The 21,547-nt window shown below is 33.0% G+C and overlaps 1 protein-coding gene across 1 annotated transcript in view; it reads right to left on the reverse strand.

The window, feature by feature from the left end:
• Positions 1–20,535, reverse strand: part of LOC139520357 (QRFP-like peptide receptor) — a 47,882-nt gene extending 27,347 nt beyond the window's left edge. The window contains exon 1 of the mRNA XM_071312929.1: positions 20,259–20,535. Coding sequence (XP_071169030.1) covers positions 20,259–20,525 — 267 coding nt within the window. The 5' untranslated portion in view covers positions 20,526–20,535. The remainder of the gene's footprint in view (positions 1–20,258) is intronic.
• Between the last annotated feature and the right edge of the window lie 1,012 nt (positions 20,536–21,547).

The following is a 21,547-nucleotide window of genomic DNA, read 5'->3' on the forward strand; positions in this document are numbered from 1 at the left end:
TTATACCACAGATTTTTGTAATTTTCATCTATTATGCTATAAAGCTGCAATGTTGTCACGATAACGTGAGTATAAAATGAGTCACTTTTAAACAAAAAAAATCATTATTTTGATGAAATGTAGCATGTAGCTATACACGCAAATTTAAATAAGACAATTTTACACTCTCGTCACTTTTATTTTATAGATTCATATCCGTGGAGTCTTTTCATATGACAATCGATAGATTCAAATGTCCTGTGATGTAAAATTTTACACTAAACACATTTATTCAAAAACCAGTTATTTGCTTGACACGGGTTCTTCTCATATATGTTATGATGGTATGATACTAAACCCCTAGCGGGAAGGATTGTGCCTGATATTCATATGATGAAATCATAATCTTTCAATCAGTTTAATTGAAGTCTGGAGCTGGCATGTCAGTTAACTGATAGTAGTCTGTTGTTATTTATGTATTATTGTCATTTTGTTTATTTTCTTTGGTTACATCTTCTGACATCAGACTCGGACTTCTCTTGAACTGAATTTTAAATGTACGTATTGTTTTGCGTTTACTTTTCTACATTGGCTAGAGGTATAGGGGGTTGAGATCTCATAAACATGTTTAACCCCGCCGCATTTTTGCGCCTGTCCCGAGTCAGGAGCCTCTTGTTAGTCTTGTATTATTTTAATTTTAGTTTCTTGTGTACAATTTGGAAATAAGTATGGCGTTCATTATAACTGAACTAGTATATATTTGTTTAGGGGCCAGCCACTGGGTGTAGGAATTTCTCGCTACATTGAAGACCTGTTGGTGACCTTCTGCTGTTGTTTTTTTTTCTATTGTCGGGTTGTTGTCTCTTTGACACATTCCCCATTTCCATTCTCAATTTTACTTAATGGATTTCATGCGTCTGAAGTTTTTCTTGTTATCTAACCTCACCAGGAACGTTCAAACCTAAACATTTGAAACCAAGGCAATAGTAAATTCCAATTTCGAGTTCAAATTTTCTGTCTTATACGCTGATAAGATTTAAGATTATTAACATTGCAATATAAGCGGGAGGTTTAGATAGCCATAAAACCAGGTACAACCAACAATTTTGTCATTGTCTTTTGTACCAAGTCATGAATATGGCTTTTGTTATCAAATAGTTCGTTTTTATGTATGTTGGCGGTTTTTTTGTTTGGTTTTTTTTGTGGCAGTTTAGTGTTTCTGGTTTTCCATTGTTTTCCTCTTATACTCGATGAGTTTCCCTCGGTTTTGGATTGTGACCCCGATTTGTTACGAAATATCGAACAGCGTTAAACTACTGTTGCCTCTATGTATTGATATATGTCAAAATTTTTATTAGTTTAAGTATTTCATATGGACTCATTAATATTCAAATTCAAATTAAATTAACCCTACCATTTTTGTATTCACATATTTCCGAGGAAAATTCAACAAGGAAAATCCCTAATCAAAAGTCAAAATCAAAAGCTCAAACACATAAATAAAAAAGTAAAATCACAAAAATACTGAACTCAGAGGAAAATCAATTCGGAAAGTCCATAATTACATGGCAAAATCAAATAACAAAACGCATCAAAAACGAATAGACAAGAACTGTCATATTCCTGACTTGGTACAGGCATTTTCAAATGTAGAAAATGGTGGATTGAACCTGGTTTTATAGCTAGCTAAACCTCTCACTATGACAGTCGTATCACATTCCTTTATATTGTCACCGATGCGTGAACAAAACAAACAGACACAATAGTTAAAAATGTCAAAAATAGGGGTACTGCAGTCAACATTGTGTTATCATCTCAATCACTGTAAAAACAACAAATGTAACGAAGAAGCACAAAAATGCATACATCAAATTAACATCCTCATTATGGTTATATTCTACGATTTTATTTGTCTATGTAAAATTCACCCATCAAGGAAGGAGGGTTTTGAGTACTGGTGTAAAATTGCGCGTTTGAAATTCGCACAGGTAGACATGAAATAATTTTGTCGTTAAAAGTATGACGGGATGCATAAATACAGTCACGCAAAAAAGATATAACAAAAACTGACTAAACAGTATAAAGTAATAATAAATAAAATAGTAGTGTGGTTCAAAGTATGACGGGATACATATGTACAGAGTCACGTCAAATGTATATCACAAAAAGCGTAGGTTAACAGTAAAAGTGCTATTAATAAATAAAATAATTTTGTCATTCAAAGCATGACAAGATACATGCATACATCATAGATGCATAGATCAACTTCCGGTTCCTGTTGTATAGCAGCACGTTTTTTCACAGCTCACAGATTTTTAGAATTTTAAAGTATTTTAATAGTCTGTTTTCCATCACTTATTTAGTAAAGTCACTTGTATATATACATTTATCACCCACGCAAACATTTCACAGCCAGAAATTTTACCTTTTATTGTGTACATAAAGGTTTTTTTTTTATCTCACGCACCTGTATATTTTTGAAAAGCCAAAATGGCGGCCACCTTATGATTTCAAAAACAAATATGAGTTTGGTACCCCTTTAAACTTAGGCAAGCATAGCTATTGTGATCCTATCATCAAGTGAAACAAATAAATGAACTTTGGGATTACTTTAATATTCACTTAGAACAATTTTTACCGGCAGTGCCAGCCTGTCTGACGAACTTTTAACTTTTAATGCAGAAGTCGTACTTTTAAAGTTTTTAGAACTTTGTCCACCGTCAAGTTAGCATCATATGAACTTTTTATCAATGCCAAGAGAGTTTTAACTTTTTATCGACAACCTACAAATTTTTAACTTATAAAACGTCATCATGTCACAACTGTCAATTCGATCTAGGAGGACTCGAAGACCAGCACAAGTCTTTACTCCCTCCAGGACTCAATTGTGTGTAGAAAATAAAAGTGAAAATATTCATACAAAAAGTTACGCACTGAACAAAAAGAAAGCACTGAAAAAGAAAATTGAAGCTTCAGATAGGGAATTCTCAGTAGTTGCAATTGTAAAAAAGGGCAATTTAGTTATTGAATGTGATGCCGGATTATTTGAGGTTTTTAAAATAGAACTTTATAGACATTTTAATGATCCGTCTTGCGCAAAAGTTCACTCTATTACTAAAACTATTGATGAAGAAGGTCTGACAGTAGAAGAAAATATCTCTGTAAAACTAGCCAACCAAAAAAGGCAACTGTATAAAATCAATCTTTATAATACAACATCTCGTATTCTTGTCAATGGCTCTCAGTTCTTAGAGTTTGTGAAGGTTGACCTACCAAAAGTGTTAGAGACTCTGGATCAAAATCCACTACTTAAGGAAATAAATGAAAGTATCAGAAGTGCATGTTTAGCAGGTCTATCTCAATTAGAAACACCAGTAAACCATAATATTGGTCATGATACACAGCCTGATGAAAATTGGGGAATTTCTTCACCAAAATTAAATAAACTGTCAATCTCTGATATTTCCTATAACGAACTAACTGAAGATCTCCAATGTGATCATATTCGAGGACCCCCACTCGACTCTCAATCGGTATCTGAAAATCCAGATGTCACTTGTGTAGAAATGTGTTCTCTATCTGTAAACACGTCGCCTATAGCCATAGATCTACTTCAAGATACAAACTCTGACATATTTTCAAACGACAATCAAATCCTGCTCTCTCCAACAATCTCTGAACTAGCAAAGGATAACGATGATACACTTATTTATGAAAGTCATGGTACTGATGTTACTATATCTGAGCCTAGAAATGCAAGACAAAGTCATTGTAATGTCAATCAACCGTTATATGCTGCGTCAACATTGCCAACCACTGATAACTCAGAACTCACTATTCTCGAACAACAGTTAAAAAAGAAGGAAAAGGAGTTAGAAAAATGGGAAAAAGAACTAAAAGAACGCGAATACGACCAAAAAGCAGTTGCAAAACAATTAGCTCTTTCCCGTTCGAAAATTTTAGCACTAGAAAAAACTGTGACCGATCTAGATCACTCAAATAGATTACTCAAATCCCGTTTTCTTATAGAACAAAACAAAAACCAAGAAAACCATTCGAATGAAACATCTCTGAACACTAGTTCGTTAAATCAAGATCATACCTGTAAATCGTCTCAATACTCAGCAGGTCAACAAAATAATAATTGTCAAAACTCAGGCATTCAAACTCAAAAGCTACTTGATACTCAAATGGAATTTCTGCGAATGCAAGCTACTCAGTCAGAAAGGCAGTATGAATTTATGTCAAGAATTTGCTCTCTGGAAGTGGAGAAGGTTACAATGAAACATGAAATTGAAAAGATAAACAATAAACTTTTATCATCAAATAACTTTAATTTACAAAATGTAGCTCAACAAAATGTACATCAAGCTCAACCACATATGAGTCAGCATTATAACATGAGGAAACCTCCAACTACTGTACCAGTACTTCATCCTCAGCAGTTTGCACCTACTCTAGGCACCTCTGTTGTACGACCGTATTTTGTACATGTTCCTCAACGTCAACCTGGACCAGCGCAAGTCTTCCAAATGCACACTAACCAAAATGTTGGCCCTACAACAAGGAATCAGTCACAATTCAACTCTACGTATAACAACAACAATTTACGACAACAGGGAACTCATGTAGAGGCAAAAGCCCATAGAAAGAAGCAAGAAACGAACTTAAAAATCTCTCAGAACATGTCCGAAAGAGCTGAACCTGTGTCCATAAATAACTTTCAAAATAACCCGTTAGTGAGTGCAGTAGATGCGGAATGTGAAACTTTACCTACACATCATTTTTTAGAGAAAGGCCAAACATCAAATCATCCGCCGAGGACTACAGGAACATCTGTAAACAACTGAGTCTTACAACATTGAACATTGAGTGCTTTACATCCAATAAGGCATATTTATTAACTTTAATGAAAACAAATTCTGTAATTGCCATTCAGGAACATTTTCTATATAATTGTGAAAAATCAAAATTGGAAAAATTTTGTTCTGAAAATAATTGGAGTTGTCTTATAAAGTGTGTTGATGATACAGATCCGATTTCGAATTATGCAAAACCGCGAGGTATGGCCGGTACAGCAATGTTATGGTCAAATAAAATAACAGAGAAAATTACTGTTTTGAATGAGGGGAGTCATAGAATTAGTGCAGTGACACTTAGTGATGATATTTTAGATTTTAATTTGTATTGTGTTTATATGCCGTGTCAAAATTATTCCATGGATTTATTTGAAAGTACTTTGGACGAACTAGGTGAAATTATGACAAAGTATAGTAACTCAACAACTATAATATTAGGTGACATGAATGCCAGTGTGAATAGGTCAAAGGGTTATCGCCAAGATAAAGCCTTAAAGTCATTTCTGAACGAGAAACATCTGTCCGTGCCAAAGGACTACCCAGAAGAGCATACGTATTACCACCACGGTGGGAAACAATCTTCCCAGATTGATTATATAGTCATATCCTCAACTCAAATAGATAAAATCTCAGATATAAAAGTCATGATAGATGAACCGCTTAACACTTCATCTCATAGGTCAGTGCAGGCAACCTTGTCATGTTTCTTTTCAACAAGAACTACTAAGTCTGGAAAATCGATTTCAACACTGAAGAAAGTGAACTGGAAAAAACTTGACAATGAAAAATATGAACAATTACTTCATCAGAGACTTAGTTATATGTTTATTGACAATAGTATTTTCTCATTTATCGAAATGAGCTGTGAAGAATTTTTTAATATTTTAACTACAACCGCCTTTGAATGTGCACCAACAATTTCTGTTGGAAAAAGGAAACGTTCATTGAACTCTGTGCTGCAACAACTCTGTAAACAAAGCAAGGATGCACATTGGAAATGGAAATCTCTTGGGAGTCCGTCTGACATAAACGACCCTGCAAACAGAAAACGTCTCGATATGAAAAGAGAACTTAGAAAACTCCAAAGACAATTGAATGCAGAAGAGCGACATTCTCTCTATCAGAACATTATGGATGCTCATTCTGGTGACAATGCCACATTTTATAAAATTATTCGCCGTCAGAGGCAGAGTGGAAAACGCTTACTCGACTGTCTGATCATTGATGATGTTCATTTTGATACACCTGATCTTATTCGTGAGGCATGGACAAATTATTTCACTGATTTATCTACTCCGTCTGAAAAACCGCAGAATCAACAGTACCGCTCTCAAGTTGAGCTAGACCGTATTTTGCTTCAAGACATATTGGAACATGAAGATGAAAAAACTATTGAATTTGATATTGGAACAATTCAAAAATGTATTTCTAAAATGAAAACCGGAAAAGCTACTGACCAATTTGGAATTTCTGCTGAACATTTTAAATATGGAGGTGAAAAAACAGCCAAAATACTTACAAACTTGATAAATGAAGCATTTAAATTTAAGCGTGTACCACAGTGTTTCAAAGAAGGTATTGTTTCACCGTTGTTCAAAGGTCATGGAAAACCTATCTGCCTACCAAAATCTTATCGACGTATAACAGTTTCTCCTGTAATGGGAAAATTGATGGAATCGGTACATCTTTGTTTAGAGGAACCTAAACTACTAAAGGTACAGAGCAGACTTCAACGTGGCTTTACTGCCGGGGTCAATCCTACTTTTGCAGCACTTCCCCTGACTGAGGCAATCATAGAAGCAAAAGAATTAGGACAAACATTATTTACTACTTTTGTTGATGCGTCATCCGCCTTCGATGTTGTTTGGCATGCCTCTCTGTTAAAAAGTATATTTAAAAGTGGAATATCTGGACAAAGTTGGCAAATCTTAAATGACTGGTACACGAATATGAGCTCTGCAGTTCGATGGGAAGGCAAGTTATCTACTTCGTTTGCTGAACTCCAAGGCGTCCGTCAAGGCAGCGTATGGTCTCCCTCTGTCTACAAACTTTTCGTTAATCCGCTAATAAAAAAGTTAGAAAGTGAAAGTTTGGGTTTTAAAATTGGTAATGTGTTTGTGGGTACTCCAATGTGTGCAGACGATCTGCTACTTATCTCTTCAAAACCTGATGAACTCCAGACTATGATTAGTTATACTTCCCATTTTGCAGAGACAGAAGAATATAATATAAGTAAGGAAAAAACTAAAGTTATGATATGGAACTCATCTTTGAATTGCAACCTTTGGAATCAAATGGAAAAGTTTCACATTGGCTCAGAGACATTAGAAACTGTAGAAAATTATAAACATATTGGTATTGATAGAGACTCCCGTGAAGTAGAGGCAACAAGAACAATTATTGGAAATCGTTTAAAAACTGCAAGACAGACTTCATACGCACTTATGGGCTCAGGACTACATGGTTTAAATGGACTTAATCCAGAGGTGTCATGTAAACTTTGGTCAACATATGTGGTTTCACGTTTGTTATTTGGACTTGAAATTGTAAATCTTAGTGCTAAAGATATTTCCCGCTTAGATATCTTTTGTAATAACTTTTTGAAACAAATTCAAAATTTACCTGCTAGATCCTCCAACGCTGGAGCTTATCTACTTTTAGGTCAATTACCTATTATTGCACTTCTACACAAAAAGATTCTGATAACGTTTGGTACCATTGCCAGAAGTGACTCTGTCGAAAATGATCTTGCTAAGCGTCAACTGTCTACAAAAGGAAAAAACTCTAAAAGCTGGTTTATTAGGGCTGACAAGATTTTGAAACAATATAACTTGCCGTGTGCCTCAGAAGTTTTACTTAAACCAGAGACAAAATACAAGTGGAAAATGAAAGTAAAAAAGTGTGTTGATAACTTTTGGTCCGAAAAACTGTTTACTGAAGCCAAATCAAAACCGTCATTACGGTACTTAAATATCAAAAACTGTAAAACTGGTGTTGTTAATTCTATATGGAAAAGTGCTGGTTCAGAACAAATGTGTATACGTAAAGCCTGTTATAAGATCAAAATGCTATTGGATACATATATTCTACAGTACCACCGTTCAAAATTTTCAAATGGTCAAAAAACTTCAATTTGTCCGCTATGTGAGGAAGGAACTGAACATTTAGAACATTTTCTTGTCGTATGCTCTGCCTTAACAAGTATTAGAGACATTTTTATCTCAAAGCTTTATACAGTTATTGTACCAAAGATTGGAACCGCTGCATGGACTGACATTTGCGTTAGTAACTCGAAAATGATACAATTAATCTTGGACTGTAGTCGTTTCGAGTGGTATCATGTGTTAGAGAAAAATGACATAAATTTGGTGGAATCAATCACTAGAAGCCTGTGTTACTCGCTCCATGAAAAGCGTAGTGTGCTCCTTGAAAGTAAATAAACATTTAAAAGTTGTAAGGTTTACCAAACTCATAGGCTGTAAATAGATAAAATTGTTTAAAGATAAATGTATAGTGACTGGAAACAGATGTAAATATAAGGCAACAAAATTTTACTGGATGAACTCCAGGTTCTCCTGATAGAGGAGGGATTTACAGAAGGTAACAGGTAATAGGTACAGAGTCCCATCATAAAATAATTTTGTCGTTCAAAGTATGATGGGATACATAAGCACAGAGTTACGTAAAAAAGGATATCTCAAAAAACAGACTTAACAGTAAAAGTAATATAAATAAAGACAAATAAAAGAATAATATAACACGTTATTAAGATGATTAACAACGTCAGTACGCAAAATCTATACTTTAGGACCATCGTGTATTATTTAAGAAGTTGATACGGAATAATTTATCAACAAGTTCTGGGTACCTTCCGATGAACTTTTTTAGAAAAAGGACGAGACGTTCTTTGACATACCCCTGGTTCATCAACTTTCTGCTCAGACATTGGTGATATTTTACAAAGTCTGAGTAGGAGCTGCAAGCTCTTAAATACCGAATAAGTTGGGAAATGTATATTCCATATGCAGGTGAAGTTGATATATTGCTACTAAGGTGGGGGAAACGAATGAAACGAATGGATAACAACTGTCATATTCCTAACTTGGTAGAAAATGGGGGATTGAACCTGGTTTTATAGCTACATTGTAGCTAAACATCTCACTTGTGTGACAGTCGCACTATATTCCATTATATTGACAACGATGCGTGAACAAAACAAACAGACATGATAAGTAAATCTTTCAAAATTACAGAGTCAACATTGTGTTACAATCTTAATCACTAAAAAACAACTTTAAGAGTAACAGTTTTGTGTCGGTTAATATTCAATGATACGTTTAATTCGGAAATGTTACAATAGCAGAAAGAGGACTTAATAGAAGTTAAGACAAGTGGATCATATCCGTGGTCATTTGTGACACAGATAGTCCATAACAGTTAACCAAACCAGACGATAGTGTCCACTCAACTTTCGACGGGGAGTTTTAACTTCAATATGGAACCTTTGATTCGTTAGCTTCCGTGTACATATCAACAATTTATCAAGGACGCATGAAAAGAAACGTTATTCTAAAGAGATTAATAGATTTGGCATTTAGTTTGACTTAACGGAATATGTAAATATGCGTCTAGGAAACAACTGCTAGAGGACCTTGAGTTTCATACTGGCACTACAATATGCTGTGCTACTCGTGCACTACTGATACTTCAGTTAATATTTTTATAACTCAAAATGGCGACAATGGACATTTTTCTAATTTCATCAATAATGTTATGCTGTCAATAGATGTAACATTACGTCATCACTGACTGCTAGATACAAAATGTAATTGAAAACCCGTAGAAAAATATGGCTAGATATTTGTTTCCGTCTGAGAATAAATGTTTCCAATTATAGTCGCCAAGAATTCATTCTTTTTTTAAATGACATTTAGCTTTATGACTTCTGTCGGCAGGCCGTTTATCACCACAAGGACTTTTGTTCTAATAAGTATATTGCTTTCTTTCTATGCGACTGTGTGTTTAAGACTGTTTGACCATAAAAGCGGCTTTATCTGTCAAATTCATGTTCACCGATCCACTTCAGTTCTCATACTTTATTTATAACATACTTAAGTGTCTATCCAAATTACAAAAAGTCCTGCCAAAACAATTAGCAATGCATAGACTAGTAGGATTTTAGATTAGACTATCTAATTAACCATCGAAATGATCTCAGAATTAAGAAGTTCAATGAAAATTTGTTTTACATATACTAGAATGTTTTTTGTAGGAAAGATCAGTGAACGACACTAAATGATCCTTCCTGGTGTCTGCATTACTTTCAATTATTATTTTATGTTTCTTTAATCACTCTGTAATGTTAATGTCATGTTGTAATTAATGTTATGCTCTTAATGGGCCCTTTAATTTGGAAAATAAAAATATTGTATTGTATTGTATTGTATATTACTTTACATTTTGATGCTTACATTCTTTTCCTTTTTATAACAATACGTGCATTGCTTGTGCGTGATTCCCCGTCCACAACCAAGGTCGAATTGAAGTTAATATGCAAACTAATTCAAACAATTGAGTCATTAGCTTGCAAGCAAATAATACACCAGCGATGGTTTTAAGCTTATTTTGGCAACACACAACCAAACCGACCGAAAAAAGCGAAACATCGTTTTACAATTTCGCTTTTACGTCTGATTGAAACAACAATTAATGAAGTTTAATTTTGTATCAACTTTGCAGTATGGATGCAAAACTATATAACTTACAATTGGTTTGTTTTATTATACTTTAGTTCTTGTTCATTTGAACAGTTTGTGTTATGCTTTACATGAAAGTTATCGAAGTTTTTTTAGCTTCGAGGTTCCATCATCATTTTCACGTATTTCTGGACATTTAACTTAATAAAAAAGAATTGATATTGTTTTAAATTGCATTTAATTTTAGAATAGACATTTCTTGAGTATTGAACCAAACCATTTATTAAAAGGATATTCTAAAATAATACAAAAATCTTAAAAGTATAGCTTTATATGTTCTTACTTTTAGATACAACTAATTCATTTCGATTAAGGATGATACATGTAAATTTTGGAATGATATATCCGAACTATCAATAACTGACAAAGTTGAACAAAATCTCGATTTTATGTTTGCATTAAGATGAGTTTAAAAAGCTTTTAAGTAAATCATTTGAATTAATGTTATCCATCAACTCAAATATTTTGAACATCTGAGTGAAACATAAAGCTAGATAAATCTGCCTTGCCGTTTTTTGCTCCATTGCTGTTATACTGGACGTTTACATGAACTGTTGTTTTTACAAGAATTCCAAATTTTGTCTGTTCTTTCATAACTGATTGGCAGGTAATTATGTATACAAAATGACACCTCTGAACAAAACAAACGACTGTTTTCAGCATACAGAAAGAATTTATTCCATTGATATCTTCGATTTAATTACTATCTGAATGTCATGCTTTGGGCTTTACATTAAACGGTTAACTTGAGTGAACATTGAACTTTTTTCGTAGTAAAATTGGCATGTAATAATGAATGAGGTGCTTTCATGTAAAGATTTGCACACAACCATGAGCAATATATCGTGTCACAATATTCCATAATGAGACGATTTTCATGTAGCTTAATACATATGAAAAAAAGGATTAACCAACGTTCCGAACTCCAAGGTAATTCAAAGTGGGGGAGGGTCATTAAACCTGACAAAATAAGACGTCAACCAACGGAACGAATACATTGTCACATCTCCTAGATGATAACACAAACACTCTGGGTAATTTATCATTGTCTTGAAAATAAGTGAAGTATTTATTAAAGATGTAAAATTCGATTCGAAAATATTTGCCAAAGACCATCCTTATTATTGTTTTACCCTGAAAAGCATGAGTTAGTTAAAATATGTTGAAAGTGCATTCAGTTCATATATCAATGAACTATATTTGTTCTTTAATACGATATGCTGCTTTGATATTTTTTTGTTTATTAATTGAAAAATTCATTATTATTTTTTCCATTTTTTTATAGTTCCGTTTCTCCGTCTTTTCCGATTTCTTACATGTTCTTAAACAATCCATCGTAAAGAATATCATTGTATCTTGCAGCTAAGCTTATCGTGTTTTTTAAATGCTTATTTTTGGCTGTTGTAATTTTTCATTAGTTCCAAATACCATTGAAAGATAAATACAGTACCCGTTGCGACTGTCATTGGTGAAAATAATTATACATATTTTGCGTTAAAAACAAACACTTCGTTTTATATAATGACATTACAAATTGATATTTGATACTGAGAAAATTGCTTTACCACTTATGTTTTAATAAAATCACAGTTGGATAATACGGAAGCTTGTGTATACATCTCACTTTACCTATAAATAAAGTAAAATATGCTAAATAAAGGAAAATATAACACTTTTCGTAAAACATTGTGAAACAATGGGGGGATATGGGGGGTGGGGGGGTAAGGATGTTAAAACTTTAAGTACACGAAGTTGATCTCAGGTACCTCTGGAAGTGGCAATACAAAACATAGAAATGTGGTGGAATTGTCAATGAGACGATCATTGGTCCCAGAACTAAGAACATGGAGGTAAGCAATTATAAGCCATTATACCACTTTGAGTAATGAGAAAACTCATGCCGTATAGCGAGTCATAAAAGGCACCAATATGGCAAAGTGTGAAAACAAAATATATGAGAAACAACTTTTTGATGTATGTTTAAACATTATTGCAGGCAACAACAAACGACAACCAAATCATTACAGTCTCCTGACTTGAAAGGATTACGAGTGTTTCAGAGCGGTGAGTCATTCAATAACCCATGACAGTGGTTTAACAGCACAACATAAGAACAAAAAGTTAAAATCAGTTGGAAAAGGTTTTACTCGCTATGTTGATACGGAGCTAAAAAAACATACTAGACACAGAGTACTTGCAGTAACTGATTGTAACTAAAATTTATCAAGCAGTAGACATCTAACGGAATCAATGAAAGACATTATATACAGTCTCGGCAAATCATGATCTGTGCATTGCTCAAAAGGTATGGGTAGAATGTCCACAACGAAAAAAATATATTAACATTTTATTAAATGTGACAAAATTTGGATCATATAATGTTTTGTAGTTTTGGTAAATGAATATATGTGAAAGAAGGTAGTAAACAATTTGATTTAATCATGGTGTTGTCCCAAGATATGTTTTGACCTCTTAAATAAGTAATTCGTCCAAAGGGTCAGAAGCTGGGATGTTTTTTATAACGATGTTGGTAAAATGTATTTGAGCTACCCCGTAAAATATCTTAAAAACCTTTTTTTCTATACCTAATGATCCCTTCAAGTGTATTAACTGATACATGATTCAATCGTAGTGACATTGATTTTTAAACCCCAAAAAAGGTTAATTTGTTCTTTACACATGAGTGAAAAGTCAGTTAATTGGTTTTAGATGTAGAGATGACAAGCAAAGTATAAAAAAATTCAAACATTAAAAAGTCATTTCGGAATATTTCCCTCCTCCTTTATAAAAATAAAAGGTGTAAAGGAATTGCTTCCTTTGCTAAGAAGTTACCAGTCGTAACCAGTTCAGCTAGGAAAGTATTTTTAGCCCAGTCTGTTAAAGCGCTGATTATACAAATAAATCTTACACTGATGAATTTATGTTCCAATTACTAGACGAAACTTCTCGTTTAAATGCCATGGGATATGAAATACTACTCATGGGCGATTTCAACGGGCGTTGCGTTGGTGTTTGCGAACATGCAGGAAAAATAAACTATGTAGTTTACCGTCATATAACGGATCTCGCTTATTATAGTTCATTGACGCAAGTCAAATGATAGTAGCAAATACAATGAATTGCTGTACGGGTCATTTCACGCGCATTCTTAATAATCAGAGGTCGGCAATAGATTACTTATTTCTGACAAAAAGCTTGTCAGACAATGTCTCTAGTGTTGTAATAGACGATTCAGGCCGGTTCGACTTGCACAGTGACCATGTTTTGATAAGATTAACTCTAATTTGTAAATCTATTGTACAGAAAAAGACATAAAAAGAAAAATGCGTTTGGAAAATAAATGATAAAACAGACTCTTCCAGAGAAAACTTAATATGAGCAAATTTACTAAAGATAGTGACAAAATAAACGATGTAAACCGACTCTGGGATTTATGGAAAAATGCGGTAGAAAAATCTGCAATGTTAGCTATCGGTAAAGCCAAACCCGTAGAAAATTACAAAGACTTTTGGGATAAAGAACTTGATTATCTTTAAAACAACGCCGCAACGCCAATAGATTAAACCGCACCCATAACAAATATCATGCGCATGATGACGAAATTGGCAAAAGACTTAAAGAAATTTATTTTAATCGGAAATCCCAAGTACAAGAGGCTATCAAACGGAAAGAACGATCAGCCAAAATCCGACAGTTTAATGATAAATGTATAAATGCAAAAAATAAGATGAAAGGTTTTTGGAATTTTCTTAAAATAAAACGACCCGATACAGGTCCTATATAGCTTAACGATTCACATGATTCGGATGAAATATTAACGGATACGGATGAGATAAATAATGCCCTTTCCAAGCATTTTAGCTCCATAGGTTCCTTTCAAAATGAAAATGATGAACTTGAAAAAGATGTTAAAACCTTATTACAAATATTGACGAAAATATATTGATATCAGATTCTCCCCTATCGGTTACTTTCGACGAAAATAAAATTTCACAGACTTTGAAAAGTCTCAAATCTTGAAAAGCCTGTGGTACTGATGGCATTCCTAACGAATTCCTTAAATATGGTGGGGACATCCTGTTGAACTCACTTGTGCATATTTTTACAAAAATTACAGATCTAGAAATAATCCCAGATGAATAGCATAAAGGAATCATTATACCCATACACAAAAGTGGGTCTACACACTCTCTGAGTAACTACAGAGGTATAACTCTAACATCAAATGTGTATACTGTAAGCTAATTGAATGTAATCTTATGGGCTATATTGAAGATAAAGATATACTTGGGGATTCCCAAGGTGCTTTCCGAAAGGATAGGAGGGTGGAGGATCACATATTTACACTTAACGGAATTTGTTTGATGAAAAAGTCAAGGAAGGAAAAGACTTTTCTTGCCTTCCTTGATCTTTCATCGGCTTTCGATAGAGTTTGGCGGGATGGACTGTTCTATTTCCTATGGAAAAAGGGTATCCAGGGTGTAAATGCTGGAAGATCCTCCGGGCATCATATAAGAATGTTAGCAATAAAGTCCTTTTTGGTAATTACGAGTCTGAATGGTTCGATCAAGAATTTGGTCTTAAACAAGGATGCGTTCTATCTCCTACACTTTTTTCCGTCTTAATGACTGACCTGTGCGATATGCTGAAGGGGGCAAATTTAGGTATTAATATCGCTTCTGAATTAATAAACTGCCTTCTTTTCGCTGATGACATTGTTTTATTAGGAAACACTGAATAAAGCTACAAATTCTCTTAAACATAGCGCATAAATTTGTCTCAAAATGGAGCTTAAAGTTTAATTCATCCAAGTCGAAGGTTCTGGTTACAGGTAAAAAGAAAGACTCAGATAAAAAATGGTATCTGGGGAACGATCTCATTGAAGAAGTAAATGAATACAAATATTTAGACGTATATTTTTCAAGATCCCTTAAATCTACATACCATATAGAACAGTACCTGAAAGAAAATTTTCAACGGAAAATAAATCATGCAATTCGTATTTTAGGTGAACATGGGGATTTTAACCGTATTAATTTTAGACATTCTCTGTGGATGTCGGCCATTCGACTATCACCGACGTATGAATGTTCAGTATGGTTCCCGTCATCCCAGAAATGTAAAGAAATACTAGAAAGCTTTCAATATAAAGTTGGGAAAATAATCTTAAACACAAAAATGAATATTCCTAAATGTGCGCTCCTAGCTGAATTTGGGTGGGAGTCAATAAATAGATTGATGGATAGACAAAGAATTGCATACTACGCTAGATTAAAAAACCTGCCCAATAATCGGCTGTCTAAAATTATCCTAGATGAAATTATACCTGTTAAATGTAATGAATGGAAATATATCGAAAATATCGAAACTATTTTACAGACTGCGGGTCTTGACCATTATGCAAATGGAAACATAAACGTTAACATCTTTAATAAATTTTATGGTAACGAAACGACCAATACTCAACTATGTAATATTTTAGGAAAGAGTAGCCTAAACTTGTACCAATCCTTTGTGGTTGTTAGTCGTAAGCAGCCGTATCTATCAAATGTTGACGACTTCCGATCAACAAGGCTAAAATTTTTGGCAAGAACGAATTGTCTGCCTATAAATGCAACGCTTCAACGAATGAATCTGACAACAAATAATGAATGTCAGCTATGTTCCTCAATTGCGATTGAGAATATCTTTCACGTTATGTTAGATTGTCCTTTTTTCTCGGCTATCAGAAAAAGAACAAGTACTAACATACAAGCATGTTTCGAGAATTTAAAAATGGATATCTGTCTTTCAGAGTTGCCACCCTTATCACAAATACAGTTCATGATAGGTGATCTGGGCTACTTGTATTCTCCAGACTTAGGTAATAGTTTAGATAAGATCGTTAAAAAATACCTTGTAGACGTAATGAAGGAACGTTCTTTTCAAATTGATAAGATTTCCAATGTATAATGTCTTGAACTGTGTGTGAACGTTTTTAGTTTTAATTTCGATTTTTTTAATCTTTTATGGATGAAAGATTTTAAAGTATTTATGCATATGAAATTGTCACTATAACGTACTTACACGAAATAACCAATTTATTATGATATTTTAGCGTTAATGTATTTAAGTCTTTTACAAGTATCTTATATCATTTTTACTACAATCATATAATGTTGTTTGTAAATACTATGATGTGCATGTTTGATGACGCAGGTGTCAGTACCCCGCTGGCGCTTGCCCCCGTTGTAAAGGGGTAGTTTCACAATAAAATATATATATATATATATATTGACACAGAGGTTCCGGGATTGGGTCCAAGAGGAGGCAATGTGAATTTCTAATTAGAATCCTGGAGCCAAACTTAGTAAGCCACTTCTACATAAGAAAATGCATGTACCATGTCAGGAACAAAACAGTTGTTATCAATTAGTTTGGTGTGTTTGAGATTTTGATTTTGCCATTTTATTAAATGTTAGTTAAATTACATAATGCAAGGGTATATGTATGTGTTATGAGAGATAAATTCGTATGACGACTTTTGAGGTGCGGGTAATGTGACGAGATTGCTTCTCTTGTATTGTACATACTAAGTCAGGCGCAAGCGTTTGAGCTAGGGAAGTACAATGTTAACTACGTCGATAAGAGTGTTGGCTTCGAAAAAAGAGGTCTTGAGTTTGGGTTCCGGAACAGAAAATGTTAAATTAATTTTAATCATGATCTTCGGTTACACATAAAATGCCAGAATGTACCACACGTTCTATATTATTCAACACATCACTAGATCTTATCACCATTTTCTTAGATAGACAATTGTTGTTTTCTTTTATCTCATTAGACACATCAAGCTTATTATGGAACTATCATGGCTCTTTACAACTTAAATAGCGCGATTTGACACACAAAAAACCGCATTCCAATAACAAGTTGTAACGTTTAATGACGTATGACTTTTAACTGAATTATTAACCCTTATGTGGATGATGGAGAAAAAAAATGATTAAGACAACAATATTCTGGGTTTTCTTTGTAAATTACAGCTGTAAATAAAATAAAACCCATAATTTTCTTAAATATGAATTTTATACTACTCTCTAAAATTGCACATTTTGTAAAAGATCTAGAGCTATTGTTATCTGCTATTTTCAAATCCAAGATGGATTAATACACCTTAATTCAAATTCACTTAAGCAAACCAGGTTGGCTAGCGATTCCTGGTGAAAATTTAATCTCTCGACAGAGATTTCTCCGATTCAAAAACATGTATGATTATGAATATCAATTATATGGTCTTCATCTAAATTTCCTGTTTATAAAACTTCATTTAACTAAGGATTTTCTTATCACAGGAATAGATTACCTTATCCGTATTTTGCACAACTTTTTGAAATTTTTAGTTCTCAATGCTCTTCAACTTTGTACATGTTTGGCTTAATAACTTTTTTTTTTATCTAGGCGTCACTGATAAGTCTTATGTAGACAAAATGTGCGTCTGGCGTATCAAATTATAATCCTGGTACCTTTGATAACTAATTAAATACACACGTGAAAACAGCCAATTAATTCAAACATGAAAAAAGAAAAAAAATCACAAAAATAATGAACTCCAAGGAAAATTCAAATAGGAAAGTCCCTAATCAAATGGCAAAATAAAAAGCTCAAACACATCAAACGAATGGACAACAGATGTCATATTCTTGACTTGGTACACGCATTTTCTTATGTAAAAAAATTTGCAACTGGCAAATTCTTGAAATAAGACTTCAACATGTTTATATGGTTTATAGTCCAAATTTTGAACGTCTTATTAGAGAATTAGAGAATTATTTGAATGACATTAAAGAATACGCACATTTAGTAGTATGATTGATTTTAGGTTAGCGCTACTGAAAAGCATTCGATTCGCGTGTCTAACGTTCTAAATTATACCCTTGTACCTTTGATGAGCTTTTGCTAAATTGTTTTACTTGGGGTTTTTTTTAAGGAGTAATAAGGTTTAGTAAAGATTTGATTTCGGTTTTAAAATTGTAAATTATCATTTAACCAGTGATTTTTTTTAATCTCCAAATTGTCATCTATATTTTTGAAAGGGTTCATTTTCAATAATGGTCTTGGTTCTATAAAAAAAAACATACTCTGTATTACATTTGTAGTTTTTAACAGCATTGCAATATAATAATTACATGGTGATATTCGCATGTAATTATGTTTTAAAGAGTTTACCAATATAAAATTGTTAATATGCATTTCTTTATTAAATTTTCAATTATTATGCTCATAATGAATTTGTGTACGAAATTTATTAATCGTTTTTTTTTTATCATAAATAAATTATCGATTCTATTTCGAAAGTAAGAACGCTTAAGACAACAACAAAAATTTGGCATGGTATTTGGCTATAAATTTTCTAGCTTAAGTGACAAGTCTGAAGCTTTCCTGGTTTCAAACATACATTGATCGCAAGATTTTTCTACATCGATTTTTTTTTGGGAGGTTTTCAGCAAAGTTTTAATTTGACGATGGACGGATTCATGGTTGCTCAATGTACAATTGAAATAGTTCATGCATATTTATACAAAGCACAAATAATTAATATATTCACAAAATTGTAGAGACACCGGGGTATGCGGTGCCTTCTTTCGGTTATTCAACCAAATAAGCCATAACTTTAAAAGCGGAAAATGTATTAATTTAATAGATAGAAACTTCAATTGTATAAAATACTTTTAGTAGTACTGCAGAAGCTGTTATCAAAGGTACCAGGATAATAATTTAATACGCCAGACGCAAGTTTCGTCTACATAAGACTCATCAGTGACGCTCAGATCAAAATACTTACAAAGCCAAACAAGTAGAAAGTGAAAAATCATTGATGACCCAAAATTCCAAAATATTGTGCCAAATACTCTAAGATAATCTATTCCTGTGATTTGAAAATACTTCGTTTTTCGAAAAATTCAAAGTTTTGTAACAAGACATTTATAGAAATTACCATATATTGATATGTATGTCAACAACGAAGTGCTGACTACCGGACTGGTGATACCCTCGGGGACGAAACGTCCACCAGCAGTAGCATCGACCCAGTGGTGGAAATTGTTATCTAAAGTATAATTATATATGCTATTTTGCATATATTGAATATATAAAATATAGTTTACAAATAGAATAAAAGGTACCATAGTAAATCTATTAACAACATATTCTTTAATTTTGACCTAAAAATCTTTTGAATGATTGAATAAAACATTTGCAAGCAATGAGTAGTTTCTACATCAATTTTCAGACTCATCCTCTGCAGTAAATTAAGGTTTGTTAAAAAAATTACTTTTATTTTTCATTTTTCATTTATTGTTCCGTCTATTTTCAGACTGTTCTGTAAATGTTATTTACCTTTACTTAACAACAACATACTAAATTATCTGGGAATAAAAATTAACAGTGGCGGATTGACTGCAAGCATAAAAAACTTTCTAGTTCTGCATTTTCGGCAAGATAATATCTGTACAATACTTAAACGTTTTATGATCAAAATGGTTGCTTATGACTTAGCCTTATTTACACAGATAATAGTTATCAAAAGTACCAGGATTATAATTTAGTACGCCAGACGCGCTTTTCGTCTACATAAGACTCATCAGTGACGCTCATATCAAAATATAATTGAGAGTTAAAGTCTTACCTTAACAGGCACACAGATAACAATTAGTAAGAGATCTGCAGTAGAAAGACTCAAAAGAAATGTATTTGTTGTGTTTTGCATTTTCTTGAAGCGTGCAACAGATATGATAACTAAAATATTTCCAACAAGTCCGGATAAAAGTGTAATAGAGTAGAAGATTGTCACAGGTATTAATTCATTTAAAGGCAGGTGCGCAATGGCTGCATCATAATCATAGTTATACTCATAATCCCAATACGACGAATTGTCCATAGTAGAATTGTCCATTGAAGTATTAATTTCTGTGTGTAATTCCTTAAAAGTAAAATCAGTTTTCTCTTCATACTTGGTGAAATTATTAGTCAGATTAATAAAGTTGCTATAATTTGATGCATCTTCATATACATTATTAAAGTTAATATTAGTTATACTATCGCGGATTGTATTCATTGCTGTGACAATCTGTCTCCTTTGTATTGGATTTTATATATGCCTGATTGATCATTCAAACATTTTGTTCTTCTATATCTTCGGAAACACTGTTAGCATAGAAATCATCAACAATTACAGCAGGCCATTCACTGCTGACGTGACAAAATGATACCGTTTGACAAAAATTAATGATCAATAAAAATAATGAAAGAATTTGACTGGATGAACTTTATAAATCCTTACAGTAATTGAAACCAAACGTCTGATACTGTAGGAGTTCGTTTTAATTGTTAAGCAGGTCTTTTTTCAATGTTCAACTACGCTATCGGGTATGAATGAAATACAATATATTTGTCGTAAAGGTCATGTATAGGAGAAATATTTCTTTTTTTTCATTTCTTATCACGTTTTGAGATCAAACAAGTTCTTATCACTTTTGCTGTTAGAATACATAGCATCAGATTTAAATCAACGATACCAATCAAAAATAAAAAAAAATCTAAAATTTATCTTTTCCATACAGATTCTTGCGAGGTTTCTCTTTATCAAACCAGTTTTGTCCATTTGAAGGCCTTCCAATGTGGCTATTAAAATAATAATACTGTGCAATGTTATCTTCTCCCCATCATTAAGAAACGACTCTTTTCTCAGGCGACATCACATTATATCTTTGAAATATCCTACTCAATGAAAAAATTAGTAGATGTGATATGATTTTCATTTACTTTTGTTTTGAATTTAAACCTGTGCAGATGAACAGTTGTAAACCAATCATTATCATCTGTCTTTGTTTCTATCCCATATTATCCTGATGCCAAATGAAAAATAAAAAAATCTAAATTTTACTGAATAGAATCTGTTGAGGCAGCAATGATCCA

This window comes from Mytilus edulis, chromosome 1, assembly GCF_963676685.1.
Source record: "Mytilus edulis chromosome 1, xbMytEdul2.2, whole genome shotgun sequence".
NCBI classification, from domain to species: Eukaryota; Metazoa; Mollusca; class Bivalvia; order Mytilida; family Mytilidae; genus Mytilus; species Mytilus edulis.